Genomic DNA, 20,552 nt, shown 5'->3' on the forward strand with positions numbered 1-20,552 from the left:
GGAACCCCCTTGCTGTGAGGCGAGAGTGCTAACCACCACACCAAACCACCGTGCTGCCCTATGTTTTATATTTTCTGAAGGAAATTGATAAAACCATACACATTTTGCTGCATATCAGGTGGCTAAATCCCAAACACAACACATTTTCATTGTTAACTATGTAACACTGTTTAAAGTAGCCAGCAGGTCAGCTTGTGGAAGCTGCTCGCGTTCTGCCACCCGGAAGTGTCTTGACGCCTGTTATTTAAAAACATTCTGAAATGCCCTTTGACATCCATAGACTGCATTTATGTAGTGCATATACACTCACTATCATACATATTCATACACTGATGGTGGCGGAGCCGTCGGGTAAGGTGCTGACCTGCTTATCTGGAATCTTTTGTGTAAACGTTAGCATGCTGTTAGGCATTAAAATAAATTATGCCCACGGCTGTAGGCAATGAAGCACTGAAACTAGACCTGCATGTTCATCATAAAGCAGGAGTGTGTTACTCAAATTCAACGTTAAGACTCTTAAATGGGCTTTTAATAGTTCTTGGTAATAGTGGCCTTCCATGGCAGGGATGTGTAAGCTATATGAGAGTTTCGCCACACATACAACACATGTTAGTATAATAAATGAATTGTTAGTTTTGGTGTCTTCAGGGGATTTGTTAATGATAAAGGATAAAAATAAGACCAACCAATGATATGGTTCTTACTGCTGCCTGAGATCCCCAGGCTGTTGTTCCAAAGTCACAAAGCTTGTTCAACATCAGTCCTTAGCCTGGACACTGAAACAGTCACAAGATTCCTGTCTGATATCCTCTGGCAAGGAATGCTCTGCTCAGGTGAGATGAAAAAAGGACCATAGTTTAGTTTAGTAAATAAATTTGACTTAACAGTACCGATGCAGATTCCGTGAGTCCGCGTCCTGGTGTTTGGCGGACCTCGGCTCGGTTTGTAGACTGGGTCAGCTGCACGGTTGGCTCTGCGGGTCTCGACGGGTCCCGTCGTGGCCTGGATTTGGTGCTTTAGGAGGCTTGCCTCTGGAGGCAATTTGCCGGCCTGACAAAAAGGCAAAGGCAGCACGAGGGGTTTAACTATACTCATAAAAGATTAAAAAGAATGTGTCGTAGAAAACTTAAAAAGTCAAGCGATAAAAATAGATTAATAAACGAAAATACTTTGGTAAGGAACAAAATCTAAAGTAAAGTATCTTGCTAACTTTGGGTTAACAAAGGAACGAACAGCAGGAGGGGTGGTCAGAGGTGCGAAACAGTGGAGATGCAGGGGAGAACAAGAGAACAAGAGAGGAGACAAGAGAGGAGACAAGAGAGCAGACAAGAGAGAGTTTTGGACACCTCTGTTTGTTCCTATATCTCACAGTTGAACGAAAAGGTGGGGTCTGGTCTAACCCATCCCTTTGGCTCTGAGCGAATCAACTGCTTTTTACGCCGGAATTCTAATTCTGAGATTAAACTATCTTTGGTTGATTTTCCATTATTAAGCTTTCTGATATCCAATTTAACCAAAATCTTTCGGCAGACAGTTTTAACAGATACAGATACTACACATCATCACACTCTCCTGGATATAGTGACAGGCCTATTATTAAAACACAAATTATTTCAGGAATTAGACGGAGACTTTGCACTTCTGAAACCACATAAACATAATCACAACAAGATACAAATAATGCATATACTGTTACACACACACCAGTTGCGATGAAACATCAAACTTTAACTGTTTTTCCAAACATCTACACCATGTTCTGTTGCTAAGATTTTATTAATGAAAGTCCATCTGCCTCCCAGAGACAGCTCCTCCAGTTCGATGTGCGGTCAGATTTGACGTTGATTTAGGTTAAAAGGGGGTCCTGAGACCTGGAGTTATAGGTTTTATTACCCCAGGAGGGTCCGAGGTTGTAAACCACACCTTATCTCTTATCGAAACAAGCATACAAATGTCTTATCTACGGTTGTCTTCCTGCGACGCTGAGCAGACAACCAAACACAAAAACTCCTTAAACAGCACTTCCTCATGGAGGTCCTGCAGATTTATATTTTGTTGTTTGATGATGTGTTAAAATCCTGATTCTTTTCTGACTGACTAGCTGAATGACTAAATAAATAACTTTGTGAGTGGCAGAGCAATGATGCAGGGGATCTTACTGCCCACATGTTTACTGACAATACCCTGTTGGGTTTATTGTTCCACAATGAAAAGGCAGACAGATAGCATACACATCCAAGTGTGTGTGCACACAACACACATTGAAAGCAAGTGTCCAAAGGACAATGTCACAGACACACACACAAACACACACACACACACACACACACACACACACACAGCTCATGGCTGCAGCAGTATTTGCCTTGAGCCGTGTGTGTGTTTGACGGACAGGCAGTCCCTGTGCTCAGACACACACTATAGGGTCCCTGTCACATTGTATTATAGTGTAGCTATGGATTGTGTGTGTGTGTGTGTGTGTGTGTGTGTGTGTGTGTGTGTGTGTGTGTGTGTGTGTGTGTGTGTGTGAGTGTGTGTGTGTGTGCGCGCATGCGCGTGCATGCCTGTGTGCCTGTTTTTGTCTATATGTCTGTCAGTGACTGTAGGAACCTGCCTGACTTCATAATACTGTGGGGATGAAGGCTGACTGAGGCTGTGAATAAGATGTAAGGACATGTGGATATTATTTCCACAATTCGGTGTCTCACTTATGTGGAAAGTTAATTTTACTTTTTTGGTCAGTGACCTTGAACCAATGATTGTTAGATTGATGGAATGATAAATTATTTGGGCTGTAGATATTTATAAAATTAAGGGAGAATATCTTTTCCAAATTAAGAATGGTACAAAGGTATTCCACATGTATTCCTTTTCTGTTTGTTATCAAAATTAAAACAGTTCCTTAAACCTGTATTAACTAATATACTGTATGTGTCCAAATGGAAGTTCATTAAACTAATACTGATAATACTGACTTAACACCGATAGTATGAATGCTCCAAGTAATAAAATAAAATTTTGTTAAAATACAGTAATCCCTGAGCTAACGTATCATTTTTTTTTTCAAATAATGCACAAAATATCTACAGTAAAATAACACCACTTGAAGATATTGTGCAGCACAGTGGGTGTTGGAGTTCACTTAGTTCACCTCAAATGAAGTGGCAAAAGCAGATGCAAAAACTGCAAATACTTTATTTTGTTTACTGTAAAACTATACTGTAGGGTAAATCTTAAGGGAGAAAACTCAATTTCAAAAAGTTAATTTTCAGCATGACACACGATTTTACAACCTCCCAACAGCTGGATCTATGCATTCGAGGTAAAATGTTTGACCAGTATTTGTGTCTTGATATTTGTCGTATAAATACCTGTAATTGTGTTAAGAAATAAATACAAAAAGTGGAAGAGAGAGAGCAAGGAAGAGGGAGAATAAAAGAGGCTGTTACACAAAATCAGGCTAGCAGAGGTTAAAAAATCCTATACTGTAGCTCTGGTGTGTGGTGTTATTTGGTGTGATCACTCTCCTGGGATTCAAACCCATGAGCCTCCCTCTTTCTCTACTGAGACTTTAATGGTAATTAGAAGCTCGTCTCTAGGATGTATCGCCATGAATGTGTTTCTGTGTTTCTGTGTCTCTGTGTTTCTGTGTGTCTGTGCGCATGTGTGTACCCATGCGTGCCTGCCTTTGTGTGTGTATGTGTGTGTGTGTGTTTGCGTGCGTGCATGTGTGTGTCTGTGTGTGTGTGTGTGTGTTTGTGTGTGTACCTGTGTGTATCACAGCTCTCTTTTCTAATTAACAGGCAGATCAGTCAGTCTGAGGTCCTCCTCTCTCTCCCTCTCTCTCTCCTGGTATTTTATGTGCCTCTGTCTCTTTCGTGCCTTTTGCCCTTCCTCCTTCAATCTCTTTCTCTTCCTTTCACACATGATTATCTTTCCCCCTCTCTACTCTCTCTTTCCCTTTCTTTCCAACCTCTCTCACTCATATCTCTCAGCTTCGTCTCTCTCAACCTGCCTGTATTTGCAAACTTTTTACCTTATTATTTTCATCCAACTCAGTCCACCACACCCACTATTATTCTGTATTATTCTTATGTCCTTTCTTGTCTTGAATGATTTTGCCTTGATGCCATTTTCTTTCCCTCCCTCTAATGTTAGTGATCGCCTCTAGCTAACTCATTATGATAGATAAAGGGCAAATATATGATCAGATAAAACTTCCTCCACAATGGTGAAAGTACTCAATTCAATTCAATTCAATTTTATTTATAGTGCCAAATCATGACAAAAGTTATCTTGTTGTTGACTAAGACTGGCTGAAAATGTCAAATAAGCTTTTTTTAATAGGACTGTGCTTGAGAGATGGCGGATTTAAGGGTACTTTTGATACAATACAATGATTGTATTTTTTTTTTTTCAAAATATCCCTTTAAGCCAATAACACATGGGTGACTTTATGATGGACTGAAGGCAAGACATACTGTATTACCCTGAGTATCACACAGGACAAAATCAATATGGAGAAAATAGAGCGCTAGGAGGGATATTATGAAAAATGCTGGTAATAATGGGGGTTCTACAGGCTATTCAGGAGCAAAGGTATTTAATGGTTTAGAAGCAGAGTTTGGGGGCAAATGCTGGAACATAGCTATTTATAAAGTGATCTTCAGTTTGGGGGAAGCTACTTTCAAAGTACACTGTATCTTTGCAAGCTACCAGTTACTTCATAATGGAAGCAGTTGGAAGAATTTGAACTGCAGCATAGCTACTCTTCGGATAAATCTAAAGCTATCCAGAAAAAGTAGTTCAACGTACTTTGTAAATAAAGATCAAACTGATGTGATGCATGTGATAGGAAATTATAACTAAATATAAAGCAAACAAAAAACACATGCCAGCAAAAAAAAAAAAAAAAAAAAAAAAGGTGAGCAGATTTTCCAGCTTCCTGGAATACCCGGGACCTAAACCTGTCCTAAACAAAAGTGACTCCCTGTCGAATGCATCTCCAGGGAATGCCCTCACAGCAGTTGGGATCATAGAGAAATTGTGTTGGATTGGTCAAAGGAGCTTTAATTACAATAGAGAAGCAATGGTTTTCTTTTAAAGACCCAACTTTTTTGTAGTTTCAGAAGTTAAATTCACAAAAAAGTAATTCATTATTAACTACCTAAATCACTATGCAAATATAAGTATTGCTGAACTACGAGCAAGCTACTACTGAACTACTAGTTTACTACTAAACTCAAACTTTTACTACTCTCCAACGCCGGATATACTGTCAGTCAGCATTTTAGTCCATAGTGAAATATCCTAACAGCTAGTGGATGGCTTGCTATTAGCTTTAGTACAGACATATTGTACTTACACAGTAAATCCGAGTGATTTTGGTGATCAGCCACTGCCATCAAAACAGCTTCATACTCCCCTGGATTGTCATTATATAAATATTGATTAATGTGTTGTCTATTATTGTAACATTCCTCTTGAGAACGGTCTCTAGTTTCTAGTGGTGACTATGACACTTGACTTCATCGTGATTGGTAGTTTTTGAATTTTCTGTTCTTTATTTTTGGAGTCATTGTGACCTTCCAGAATTTGAACATCATGAGAAAACAGTGTTTCGTTGACTAGACCTGGCCTTGGTTTTAATTAACCCTCTCAATGTTGTTGATATCATCTTTTACCTCATCATCATGTTTGACAGTGTTATTTTGTTTTAAAAAACATTTGGCTTTCTCCAAAACATAAATACATCTATAGTTAGTAAAATGTCTTTCAGCTACAGCACAAAATATTTTTTTCCATTGCACATGGCTCTAGATTTTGTACTATGATACAATACCTAGATCATTTTTTATATTTGTATCTAATGGCAAGGGTTTCAGGTTATATGTCCTGTAGACAGTATATTTGTGAACCTCACCATATGCCCTTTTTGCTGCAATTTCTAGAATTATTCTACCCTGTCCTCTACATAATGAATATACTTCACATGTTGTTTTTTTTGTATTGATGTTCTGATTCACCCTATTGACACTACTGTGATACTTGCGCTCTGTGTATATTGTTTTACATTGGTTAATAATACCACTTATGTCAGATATAGCATTCAACTTCTTTTAGATGATAAAGCTACATTTCATACCAAGGCAACTCAATTTGCTTCACATAAATACAGTTTTACTTTTTTTTTTAAAAACAGCATAAAAAGCACAGTTTAAAGCAGGAGTAAAGAGGAATAAAAAAGTAAAATAAAATAAAATAGATAAAGTTTAAAGTTATTAAAAAGAGCTCAGCTATAAGCACAAGAAAAGATACATGTTTTTAACCTGGATTTAAAAGTGCTCACAGTTGGGGCTGATTTCAGATCTGCTGGTAGTTTGTTCCAGTTGTGCAGCATAACAGCTTAATGCTGCTTCACCATGTCTAGTTTGAACTCTGTCCTCCACTATCTGACCTGAGTCTATAGATCTCAGAGCTCTACTGGGTTCATACTCTACTAACATGTCATTCATATATTCTGGACCAAAACCATTCAGTGATTTGTAAACCAGTAGCAGAGTTTTAAAATATATTGTGTAGCTGACTGGTAGCCAATGTAATTCCTTTAGAACTGGGGATCGGATCACATCCGATCTCTTTGTTCTGGTTGAAACTTGAGCTGCAGCTCTTTCATACTTTTTTGGGGGAAGTCCAGTCAGTAGTCCATTATAGTAGTCGAGTCTATTGGAAAGGAAAACATGAATCAGCTTCTCCTGATCAGTTTGGGACATAAAACCTTTAATTCTGGATATGTTCTTAAGTTGATAAAAGGCTGATTTGGTGACGGATTTGATACGGCTTTTGAAGGTCAGATCTGAGCCTAAAGCACGCCAAGGTTTTGGACTTGACAGTGGCTCAAAGTGTTTACTGACAGCAACCCTCTTCTCTTTATTGCTAAAAACAATGATCTTGGTGTTTTCTTGATTTAACATTTTGGTTCATCAAAATTTTGACTTGCTCTAAACAGTGACATAATGACTCAAGATATATTTGTGTGTCATCTGCATAACTGCATCAAAGACAGCAAATATAAGTTGAACAGAAGAACATGATTTGTATCATTATTATAAGTGAGAGGGATGATGAACATAATTATGGAAATTAGAATGATAGAAAAAAATGATTTCCTTTAATAATGAAGACACACTTGATAAATTGTTATAGCCCAAGGATGTGTTTTTATCTCTGAGTGACAAATTAAAGGTTTTCACAACACTGTTTTACTGATGATCTTTGAAAAGATTAGTTAAGCTGAATAATAAATTGAGTTTATCAAAATAATTGATAGACATAAGTAGCAAAGTGGCTAAATAGAATAAGTAAAAAAACCAGTTTAATAGCTAGCAGTCAGTGTTTGTGGAATACAAATTACTAAGGGTTGATTTAGATATGCCCCCTTCAACAGTATGACAATGAGATAACTGTAGCTAGGTCAAACAAAAGGCCTAAATTCAGTGTCCACAAACCAGAGTGTCAGTTTTGGTTACATTGAGCCCTATTTCCTCTGTTGCTGCCAGGCCCTCACTCTGTCATTTCTATTTTTAAGTAAAGAACCCATTTGAAATCTGCAAGCGTAATTTTGATTACCCCATAAATCTTTTTTAAAACTCTGTCATTCTGTCTCATTCTTCTTGCTTTCTTCCTCTGTAGCTCGTACCTGTGGCAGCAATCTAAGGGGGCCCAAAGGGATCATAACTTCGCCTAACTACCCTGTTCAATATGAGAACAATGCACACTGTGTGTGGGTCATCACTGCAATGGATGCTGCGAAGGTGAGCTCATTTTCATTATTTTATTTCACCAGGCATTTTGATCAAAAAAGTAATACTTACCTGACATGGGGGAAATAAACCTTCTATACCTGGAATTTAATTACATCACGTTATATTATCTTTTCCATTGGTCAGTAATATTCAACATTGGCAATTTAAGGTTAGAACTGTTGTCATGCGTTTAAAGCTTTCCTGTAGTAAATAGAGACAAGAAAATGCAGTGGAGAGTTTGCCTGGGTTCAGACCTTTCTACCCACCCACTCCAGTGAGTTGACTGATTTGTCTGTCATCTGACACTGCCGTTTCTTGGTTGAAAATATTCTCTCATGTGGTCAATTGTTAAGAAAGTTGAAGGGCTGTTGTTTTAGGCTTCTTTTTTGTTTTCCTGCTTGCTGACTGAATTATGTTTCCATTCCTGTGCGCATGTTCACCACAACTCCCCAATTTTATGTAGGCAACGTTGTTGTTGAGTCACTGTTGTATAGACATGAATTATTCATACACCTACGGTACAACATCTCAGGCCTTTCTATCTGCAGTTTCTTTTGTAGTACCATCTTCTCTTCGTGTGCCATCCAAACCCTGTCTTCAATTCTTCTCCCCTTCCCCAGCTCCTGTACGCTCCACACTTTCACTTTGCGTGCCTTTTGTTTTTTCTTCCTAACATCTCTGTTCTTTATTCTCTACTTCTCTCTAATCACCTCTCTCCCTCATCTACTCTACTCTCTTGTTGTCTACTTTCTCCTTATATCATCTTCTTTATCCCTTTCCCTTTGATTTGTCTAAAATGTTAAGTTTGAAGATGAAGTGAGAGAGGAACATGCAAAAAGAGAGCAAGATGGCACTGAGCTCATTGAAAATTACAGAGAGAGGGAAAAGTATAGAGGATAAAAAAATCGGGCTGAATGTTCAGCTAGCTACTTCACTATTTAAAAAGCGGGTGCCAGGGAGATAGAAAAGGAAAAAAAAAAGACCAAAAGATGTCCAAGCAGGTACTTGACATGCAGCATTTAAGGTTTCTCTAAAGATGGAGGAAAATGGAGTCTATTCACCTCTGAGTATCTGAGAGAGTAAGATAGAGAAATGGTGAGATATAGTTGAATAGAGAGAGAGAGAAAAAAGTGGAGAGAGAAATGGGCTTTTTGTTCTCACCTCTGTGTCTCTCTGTCCTTGATAGAGAGAATTGGCAACATATTTTGTATTTATTTATTTATTTTGAGCATGTAAATTCAACAAACAAAATAATACAAAAATTAAAACAATAGAAATCGATAAAAAACAAATAAACAAAAGACAACAGCAGTATATTCAACAAAATAGAAAGTGAGAAGATAACATATTTCATTTCATTAGCCATTTTCCGTAATTTACATGCACAAAAAAGGAGTAGGAAGAAGTGTAAACTTGTCATATATCATATCAAATGGCTATGACAAAGTTTCCCCCAAGTGTTATTGTGTCTCTAGTACTGTATGTGGATTTATTTCATTCACCTATCCACAAGACTCTAATGTCTTTATGAGAAAGGTTTGCACTTTGATATTTTTTTTTTCAAACCCGTATCTGGCAGCTGGGACTTGTTTGCATTTTAGAATATTTCTTTGGAAGTTACATCATCTTTGTAGTGACATTTTCTTATTGTAAGTGTCTTACACAAATCCCAGTCATAAGCGCAGCACAGGTCTTGAAGAGCTGCAGTCTCTAACTTGTTGCCTTGCTACCAACATTAATTGCTCTTTTTCAACAATGTTAGGCTTAAAAAATGTGCATGCAGACTGAAATCCATGCAGTGTAATCTGCATAGTGCCATTGTACACGTAACTGGCTGGACGGCTCCTTCCCTGTTATCATTGCTTCCCCCAAACCCCCAACCGAAGTCAGCAACAAATATTCAAATATCCACTGTTGATTATTACATAAGATTAGAAGCTTGAAAAATTGGTATTCGGGAGCCGCCTACAAATGTGCCACATGTTGATGGTTGTGCTTTGTGTCAGGTGACAGATGAAAAGTCATACTTGGGATGTGTGTGTGTGTGTGCATGTGTGTTTGTGCACGTGTGTTGCTCGGGTCTAACATATAATCCAATACAACAGAATAATAGATTCACATAGCCTGAGTTTATGACAGATGGAATGTCTTTTATTGGTTTTATGGTCTATGTGATAGTCTGTGTGTGTGTGTGTGTGTTTGTGTGTGTGTGTGTGCATGTGTGCGTACGGGAGTCGTGTGCGCGCGTGCGTGCATGTGCGTGTTACAATGCTTTAGGTTTGAGAGTACTTTAAGGATATGCTATAATGACGGATTATCAGCTACTACAGCTGCTGGCATTTGCAGAATGTCACTATCTACATACACAGAGGGAGAGACAAGGACAGAGGCAAACAAAAGGATAAAGACAGACTAGACTAGACTTGAGTAGAATTGAATAGAAAATAATCTAAATTACTGACACAGTAATTGAAATGAAGTCCAATCCATTTTCTATGGCTTATATGACATCAGTGCACTGTATACAATATATACACATACAGTTATGTTTAGCAATTGCTAAGCTTTTCTAATTTCCCACTTTTAAAAACATTATACATTGTAGTTTTTTTATATCAACAATCATCTGTTAGTGCAAGTACCTTGCTAAACTTAAATTGTTTTTGTTAACCTCCTTTACAAGCACATTTTCCTAAAATAAAAGACAGATGTATTCACACTTGAACATTGATCTTTAATCATGATTTAATTTGTGTATACAGGGAATGAGACAGAAGATTAAACACACCATTTATCCCCCAGAAAAAAAAACATGTTAACATGTGCTTTTTGTGGTCAGTTAGAGAGAAAGTGCAGAGAGTTTCAGGTAGAGAACATGCTATATAGACAGAGAAACAATCATGAATTAAGATGAATAACAGTCATCTTTGTGTAGACCTCTCTCTTTTTCTCAGATTCCATCTCAGAGTCTTTGTCTCCTCTTCTTCTTTTTTTATTACCTTTATCCCTCGCTCAGCCTCTGACTGACTATTATTACAGATGACTTCTTTCATCAATAAGATGTTACACAAAATTGAGACAGAGACAAATGTTTTTATCGAAGTGCGCGTGTCCTTTTGTTACTTCTTTGCGTAGGTTTACCTGCACAAGTTTCAATAGCCAATAAGTAAAGCGTGCTGCTTGTGTGTTTGTTGTCATTCTATTAAGTTCTGAATAAAAGCAGCACAATCAATAGAGTTTGTAATGGTCTGCCAGCCTGTTGGCAAAATGCCATGAGTGTGCTTTTACTTTTCTGTGCCTGTTATTATTTGTGTTAGTTTGTGAACAGGCACCAAGCTGTCTGTGATTGTAAGAATATTGACTGTGTGTTTTCTGTATGCCAACTTAATTGCTAACTGCCAAAGGTTGTGAAACATATGTTGTAGGGTAAACTGTCAACTTTCAGGTAGTAGTGAGGGAAAAGTTATAGCAGAAAAAAGGCTGTGTGTGTGTATGTGCGTCAGCCATTTGATACATCAGTATGAAACGGATAATTATTTTGTTCAAGTCTGAACCATGCCTGACTGCTCACACACATACACTGCTATACGCATCATCACACACGCCCATTAGGCCTCCAATCATTGCTGTCTTTTTCCTAATGAATACATATTTGTGTGTGTGTGTGTGTGTGTGTGGGTGGGTGTGTGCATGCGTACGTATGCATGTGTTATTATGGTATTGGATGTTGGTTAATTTTCATGAATGGATCACTTTATTGCTGGCAGGACACATTCTGTGACATCCTATCAGATTATGTTAAATTTTACTTGATACAGAAATTAAGGCCAATAAAGACTAATAAAGGCCTTAGTCAGAATATGTTGAAGTCCAGTCTCATTCTACAACAGTGCATTGTTTTGCAACATGACTGCACAATTGCTCAGGCTTTTAAAGGATGAAGATATAATACAAAACAGTCAGTGCATTAACATAATGGTATGAATTTAAAAAACGAAACTGTAAACTGAAGTTAAAGGAAAACAATGGTTTATCACAACTTTTGTACCATTGGCCATTCATTCTATCGGTCATGGCTTTTTTTTTTTCTGTCATTGCTATTAATAGGTTCAACAGGGCAACAAGCAAGCAAACAGATGGTCATTCATATTGTAAAAGAGCAAAACCGTTACTCCAGATTAGTGCCCAGCATATTTGGAGGTAAAACTAAAAGGGAGTGCATCTGCAATGTTGTCCGACTTTCTGTGTATTTACTCCAAGACTGCATATTGTTTTGTGGTGGTAGGACTTAACTGTGACAGTGCTGACCGTCTTCACCACGAAATGGCTATAAAGGGTTGATTGTTGAAGTAGCTTGTTACGACCCATATTTACATTTGGGGTGACCACCTCTAGTGGCCGCAGTGTCTATGTAAGGAGCAAAGGAGGAAGTCAGGTGACTTACTATAAAGAACACCAAAATCTATGTAGAGAGGAGATTGGGGTGGTGGATGAGACTTTCACCCAGGACACCACTGTTCATGCCCTGTGTCAAACCAAAAGTCAATGTTGCTTTTTTAAGTTAACCAACTGTTTTAGTAACCAGTAAACTTAACCAAGTATTTCTGTTTCGCAACGTTAGCCACATGTTTAAATCTGTGACTGCATTAAATGGAATAGTAATATATGTTGCTTTGGAAGTCATCGGCAAATAACGTAGACTGTTGTTTATGTATGAGGACATGTTGGACATACTGATTTCTGAATCACTAAAATCAACATACAGGCCATTGTTCAGTAAAGACGTTGATCACATTGGCCCTCATTTATAAAAAAAACACGTGTGAAAACAGGCGCAGATCTGAGAGCAGAATTGGTCATAGGACAGGACACACGTGTGATTTATGAAACATTCGTATCCGACCAATCTCAGCGTACGAATGAGCGGGCCTTGATAAATGCGGCGGCTGAAGTCGATTGTCATTAACATGTTACGCCCTTAAATATTCCTGGTTTTGAGGCCTCGCACACAGAGGTCAAACATGGAGACAAGGATTACTGGGAAGAAAATAAACTTTTCCAACACAGAGATCGCCATCCTGACCTCTGAGATGGAGCAAAATAAAGATGTGCTTTTTGGCAGTCTTAAGAGTGGAATAAAAGGGGCCCATAAAAACGCTGTATGGAAAAGAATAACGGAGGAAGTCAACCCGAAGCATTGCTCCCCTGAGACCCGTGTGCGTGTGTGCGCACTGCTGAACCTGCGCTCCTACTCTGTAGCGGGGTTTGCCAGCGGGGTTATTAGGTATTCCGTTAGAGGATAACCTTTGTCACCTAGAAGAACCCATACCAAAATGTTAATAATCTGATACCTTGTTTGATTTAATGCAATTTATCGAGGGTAGCCACTAACCGAGGAGATGACTTTGGCTCTGCAGTGCGCCTTGCAGCAGCCGCGCGCCAACACATTCATTCACTCATTCATCTTCAACCGCTCGTCCCTGTCGGCCTCTCGGACTGAAGCCGAGCTGTTTTGAATATAAAAGAATCGTGTGTGTCCCCCTGGCCACCACGTTAAAAAGTGAAAGCTTGGCATCACAAATCACCTGTACATTTATCGAGTGGTAGTTTTGGCGATTGATGAATGCGTAATCGTTCATGGATGGTGCCTTCAGACGCACATGAGTACAATCAATTGCTCCAACCACAATTTAATTTTTTTTATTCGTGTTAAGAATCTGTTTTGATCTGTTCTTAATATGTGACTACTTATACTTAATGACAGCTGAGGTTTGTTAATTATTTTCAGCCAGATTTTGCTGTGCTGCACCGCAAATGCACAGGCTCAAATTTGCGTACACGATCTCATACCTGATGTGAGATTTGATCGTAGCTCCCACTCACTTCCAAATTGATAAATGCTGAAGTTTGCCAGGAAATGGTCGTATGCACGTTTTTCTGCCGTATGTTGGTTTGATAAATGAGGGCCATTGACTGAGCAAATGCATCAGCAAACTGCGAGTAAACCGTACTCTACGGGTCTATTTTTTATCATAAATAAGTCATAAAGTGTGGTCTTTACCTAGTTTGTAAAGTGTCCTGAGATAACTTTTGTTATGATTTGGCACTATAAATAAAATTGAAATAACCATCAGTGTCTGTCGTAATGGAAAACATTCACCAGCGACCTAATTAGCACATTATGTCAAATCAAGGCTTTTTGCTATTCTGGCTTTCAGCTGTAATTTTGCGATCTGACACCGACATTTACTGTATTAGCTCTGTTTTTGGCTCTCAAATCTGAACCTTACATCTCTCAACCAGAAGGAGGCTGTCCATATGATGCATGGATGTCCCAAGGTCACAGTTTTTAGTTTTGTGCACTGGCCTCTTGTAATGGTGGTAATACACAAATGTACGTATATAAGAGCTATAATGTAAAACATTATGGAGTAAAGCATCTACTAAATCCAGAATTGTCAAATAAAATTCTGCTGCTGCCAGATAGTTTTCTGCTGTATCACAGAACAGTTTATAATGCAGTTTCCCCAGAGCTGTCACACAGCTGTTGCTCAAACATAGTTTACAGTTTATTTTCTTAAACTGCCCAGCCAACAGGTCAACAGCACTCAAAGGTGCTGTAATACCTCGACAAGGGAGTTTTAATACCAGACAGCAGCCGTTTGCTTTCTTAACACTTAAAACTGAGGTCACCTCAGGGCGGGACTGCAACACATAAACATGGCACATCTGGGTACTTTCAGAGTATAGCCAACAGACTAGCATCCTATTTTTAAATTGACTGGTACTTTATTTGTCCCACATGGAAACTCACTTGTCAGAGCATATAACAACACTAATACACAAAATTCAAAAAATATTGATGTATAAACCCAAGATGCCATAATCAACACAAATACTGCACCCTCTACTGTGTATTGAAACAATTTTATGACAGTGCAGATGTAATGACCTTGTTACACACATTACAAGAAATGAGTCTCTCATGGTCAGGTCTGAAGGAATCCAGTCATTATTCCTTTCCTTCTTTTTCCTCACACAGTCCAAAGACATGCAGGTCAGGTGGACTATTAATGGGTGATTGTATATCTATGTGAGCCCTGGGATTGCCCAGCAATCTGTCCAGGTCCCTCTATGCCTATGGTCAGTGCATAGTGGGACAGACCCTGGCCTTGAGACCTGAAAAACAATGGACATGTAAATAAAATCAATGAATGGATGCTTAAGCCTTTACACACACATTCACACCTCAATTTATTTTAACAAGAGTCTGGCTGTAGACCATGGGAATCATGCACCACATAATTATAACAGACACAACTTCTGAAACATTGTATTACTATCAGCTATCAAGTTGAACCTACAGCTAAACAACTAGCTAATAGCCTTGCCTAGTGGACTGCAAAGGGCTGTAGCATTGGACTTGGCCCCCTCTGCACATTCAGCTGCAGCAGTTACCTCTCTGTGCTGGTTCACTGTTCTGTAGAGGCTTTACACTGCTTATGTAAATGAATTGTTTGGATGAGAATCCACAAGCAGTGGCTTGGTATGCATCCTGCTGCTGTGTTTGTCCATTGTTGCTCAGCTGCACAGTGTGTATCCATCGTTAAATTTATCATAGTTTCAAGATTTATAAATAAATAAAGATTTATAATGCTCTCTTGAGCTGCAATGGCCAGCAAAAGTGCTTCTAATTTTATTAAAGTGTTAATGAAGTGCTCTTGAGAAATTGAGTCTAGAATTTAAAAATTAAATCTGATAATTAGGGTAATCTGATAAATCATTGATTGCAGGCTTTTTTCTGTAACAGATAACATATTTTTATATAACCAAGGGTGTGCTTTGGATACTGTCCTCAAGCAGAGTTGCATGTCATTATATACTTGTTTATTTGGCTGACAGGCTAAAAGTAATCTATTGGAAAAAAGGCCCCAAACTGCCATTGTGGCAGCTTACCAGTGACTCAACATAGCTGCACAATCTCAGCAAGGGAATTCTTGTACACTCTGCTTTCAGGACAGCTGTTCCCTCTCTGTACTACTTCTGACAAGGGGTCACCTCAGTACATAGTTTAAACTTTTTCTCGACAGTTTATTTTTGACTCCAAGTAGTATAAATGCATTGAGTTTGTCAAACCTGAACCCTACCCTGTTAAAGCAACATTATGTAAGAATTGTTTTGGGGTTTTTCTGCAATTTGGTGGGTGCGGTTTACTTTTACACGTTAAAATGGACAGCTGTACTGTTAAATTACTCATGATTCAACTTTGCTAACACAGCCAAACCTCAATAAAGTGCAATAACACAAGACAAAGCAAGACAGCTAACATTACATAATAATCCAACAGCAAGATGGCCAGTTCATTGTGTTATTATTATAATTATTATTAAATAATGTTGCTTCAAGACCCTGTGTGTCAATGAATACTTGTTGTATTATTAGGTGTGGTCATGTTGTCTGGCCGTATCAGTGTAGACAGGAAGTGGCTAGTGAAGTTTATAGCAATCAGTGGGCTGTGGTTTACCAATGTCATGTTGTATACTTTGTTGTTTCTTAATGCTGTATACGCTTTATATTACATCACCTGTCATGTCAATTGGGATTACTTACTTGTAAAAATGCTTAAAAACTTTGAGCCTGTCTTGTGAATTAATTTTATTTCTTAGGCACATACACAGACACACACACACACACACACACAGACACACACACACACACAAACACACACACACAGACACACACACATGCATGCACGCACACACACACACACACACACACACACACACACACACACACACACACACACATTCAATATACAAATCACTTGCATCTTTGTATTCCTACTGAGGCAAACTGTAAATGTGCTATTTTGTCTGAATAAAATGTGCAACCATGGCATTCTTTCTTCAAAACATGTACTAGGTAGATGCCTCAACTTCAACTCAGAATTTGTCTTGCATTTACATTGGGTCAGTTGAGAGGATGATCAAAGTAAAAATATTGTGATGTCATGTGAGGAAAATAGCCTGTTTGTTGGAGGTTGGCTCTGTGCAATTGTAACAAGGAGGCTAGTGTTACTGCCACCAAGACTGAAATTAAACTTATACCCATGTGCACTACCCTTGGCAGGAGTCACCTCCACTTATTCTGTAGTTGAAATGGTTGACTGGACTTAATTTATTAGACGTGCGCAGTGTTGACATTTTAACAGGGCCCAAATCAAATCTTATTTTAAAGGGGAACCTCGGGCTGCACGACAGCATAGTAAGTATGGTAGGGAGGCTACCCTCTGACCAGAGAACCTAATTGTAAATAACCATGCAGAGAAGCATCTGACCTACTGAAGTGCCCTTGAGCATGACAGTGAACCCTGACCAGCCTGTCTGTTGCTCTGGCATCAGTGAAGTAGCAATTAAATTACTCCATTATTTTTTAAAAAGTTTGATTGATAGACAGACAAACATACATACTGACAGACAGGCAGGTTTATGGATTTATATTTATGTGATCTCTTTTTCCCACTGTTTTGCGCAGTGACTCAGCACTGCTGCAGCCTCAGCTCAAGAAGGGAATTCAAGCACTAGTCCACCCAATTATGGCTGTGTGTTCTATTGCACTACTCTGATGTAAGGTCACAATAGTGAGGGGCAAGATCAGCAGGGAAAGTATACTTATACAATTTCAATATTTTTGTTCTGCAGCAATGTAGGGGACATCTCAGGGTAGGCTATATTCTGTTATTGTTCTGCTGGAGGTGAACTGAATGGCTACAGTGTGCACTGCATGTAATGTTTATAAGGCTCTGCTGACTGACACTGACCAGCAAAAGAATGCCTGACATTGTTTGACTTGAGTGGTGAACATGATACTCGCTGTGAATGTAGGATCGGAGTGGTAGAAAGATTACGATCAGTTTCTTCTCTACTGTGATTTTGCCCTGAGGAGACCCTAAAATTCATGGCACTACAACTTTACTCACTGACTGACTGAAGGTAGCTTATTTCACTGTAGCTTTGGTATGCACAGTGCTCTTAACAATGGTTAATGGTCTATTGAGCTGCTCTTAGCTGCTCTTAGCTGCTCAGCTGCTCGCTAATGACCTCAAAGTGATAACGCTTCACTTAACCCTTTAAAGAGCATCCATTTTTTTCCTGAATGGACCAAATTTAAACATGAGAAGCTTTCTCTTGAAATACTAGTCAGTGTTGCAGTACCTAAAAAATGTATTGGAGTAAAAGAAAATATACCAAGCTGTGATCATCAAACTTAAGGCAAATTTTATATTGACTGTCAAGACTGAATTTTAAAATTCACTTAAATTTGGTGCAACACCAGTATGCATGCCAATGTAAGAGAACATCAAGGATAACAAAAAAAGTCACAGGACTTATTTCCATTGTGATTCTTGTAGTTAAATGTCGTAGTGGTCTGTGTGTTCACAGCGGCATATGAAAGCACTGAAGATGTTCACATTGGGCATTAACAGGAAATAAAGGCCTAGATTACACTTTCTGTCCGTCTATCCGTCGTGGTTGCTTCCTTCCTTACTTTCTTGCTTAGTTTCTTTCTTTGCTTTAGAAAATAAAGATGGTAATCTACAGTAATATAGTTTTGGGTTGAGGCTGCTCCTAATGTCTTTCTAAATTGGCCCATTTGGATCTATTGAACAGCACTGAGCCTCTTGCTAATGACCTTAGTGTGATAATGCGTCAGTTTCTTCCTTTTAGTTTGATGCTACTATGCAATCTGCCCTGAGTTTCTAGACGCACATGCTCACAAACAAATACAGAGAGAGAACAGACACACAGCCAAACTGTGCGCATACATACAGTGAAACAGGCATGCCTAAATATAATTAGCTTCAGCTGTCAAGACAGATATACTGTACCTGAGAAAACCAGCTCCTATACACACACACACAGACACACTGATGGGCACAAAACATGCATGGGTGCGCAGATCTGAGAGTCTGTTTCTGACTGTGTTCAGCTTCACTACATTTCTTTATGACCACAAGCTGCTGCACAATCTTAACAAAAACCTTCTCATCTCAGGCATACACATACATTCAGCCTGCAACAACAACACCTGATCCTTTGCTGTTCTTATTTTATTTTTTTATATACCTGGATTTAAAGCGCTTTTTTTTTGCAGTGAAGATTTCTATTTTGTTAATTTTTTTAATGATTGATAGGAATATATATTTTGTAACGCTCCTTAAGTCTCCAAGCTACTGAGTGTAATATATTTGATTGACAGCTAAGCCAGCTAAGGCTGTGACAATACCAGAATTTTAAACTATTCTTTTTTTTTGGCATGGCTGAATCTAGCTTACTTCTTGAATAACAATGACAGCACTCTCGCTGACTGTTCTGACATCCAGTGGTGCTGCCTGCTTGTGCCTCCAGTTGAGGGCCAGTTGGTTTTCTTCTCTTGGGTTGAAAATCTGATCGTAGACCTGTTTTTTTTTTATATAGCTTTGGTACTAACGATAATATCATATATATATATATATATATATAAAATAAATAACAAACTAAATATTTTGCTGATTTAAATCAAGCTCTGTGTCATAGCAGTGTGAGCAGTGTGTGTAGACTAGATTTCGACGTTTGGCTTTCTTCTAAGCCGCAGTGCATGGAGCCCGGAGCATTGGAAGTTCAGCCGAAAGCTTTAGCAGACCTATGCTGTTCTGTTCCGTGAGGATTTCCCCATTCCTACGCCCACACTACCCACAATACCCACACTACCCACTCTGCCATGACACATATCTGGTTCAGAATCCCTATCCCTTTTAATGTAAATTGTATAATTTTAAACACATGGTATCTAAAAAGAGTATCATAGTTTTAATACTTTCGACAACTTCAAAAAACAGCAGGGATGCAATCAGAGAAAAACAAACCTGTGCTAGTGACTGTAGCTTACAATCCAAGGATAGAGAGTTTTGGGTTAGTAGTAGATAAAAGGAGAAGGACCAAACCAGTTATCTGTTTAGTGTGTTTTTGTACAGAAAAGAAAGCACAGGAGATAAATCAAAATTTGTATGCTGTAACAGGAGAGAACATGCATCACTTTCCGCCTGGCTTCACATGCCTGTCGAAGTGTATTTCTGTGCATATGTGGCAATCAATTGGCAGATTTTAACTATCTGTTGAAATAGTTTTCAAACAAATACATGGCTCATGTTTGACAACCAATAGATTGTTTCTGTATCCCCCTTAATACCAGCTGATGTGGTCAGCACTACTGTTAATAGTGTGCCTTTAAAAAGAAGACACACTACAGAAATAAACAACTGAAGATTTTGACAGTTGCGATGATATATCATTAAATAATCTATAGAAACCATGTTTTATATTGAACCTTCAAATGGATGGGAAAATATGATACAAAAACACATCAACAAATAAAGTACAATGGTTTATTAATGTTCCTTGTGATTTGTTGTTAGCCAGCTATAATACCTCACAAGGCTGTTTTGCATCTTTCTCCCATTATTTCTAGCCATTTGAAAAGACTAAACATTGCCGGAGGCTGCAATATTCAGTGTATAATAATAGTAAAATGCTTTCAACAAGTGTGAGTCAGATATTTATTCTGCTGCATTTTCAATGTAGTTGTTGCTGATGTCAAACTAAAATATGTTTTTTCCCTTCTAATTATTAGCCTGTTTGCATATCAGTTTGCAGTGTTTTCATGTGTGTGTGTGTGTGTGTGTGTGTATATGTGTGTGTGTGTGTGTGT

At 38.5% G+C, this 20,552-nt stretch overlaps 1 protein-coding gene across 1 annotated transcript in view; it reads left to right on the plus strand.

The window, feature by feature from the left end:
• LOC310948137 (CUB and sushi domain-containing protein 1-like) overlaps positions 1-20,552 on the plus strand; it is a gene marked incomplete at both ends in the record, with an annotated part of 443,680 nt that overhangs the window by 262,626 nt on the left and 160,502 nt on the right. Inside the window, one exon of the mRNA XM_083915161.1 lies at positions 7,693-7,814. Coding sequence (XP_083771287.1) covers positions 7,693-7,814 — 122 coding nt within the window. The remainder of the gene's footprint in view (positions 1-7,692; positions 7,815-20,552) is intronic.

This window comes from Echiichthys vipera (assembly GCF_963691815.1).
Source record: "Echiichthys vipera genome assembly, chromosome: 1".
Lineage (NCBI taxonomy): Eukaryota > Metazoa > Chordata > Actinopteri > Perciformes > Trachinidae > Echiichthys > Echiichthys vipera.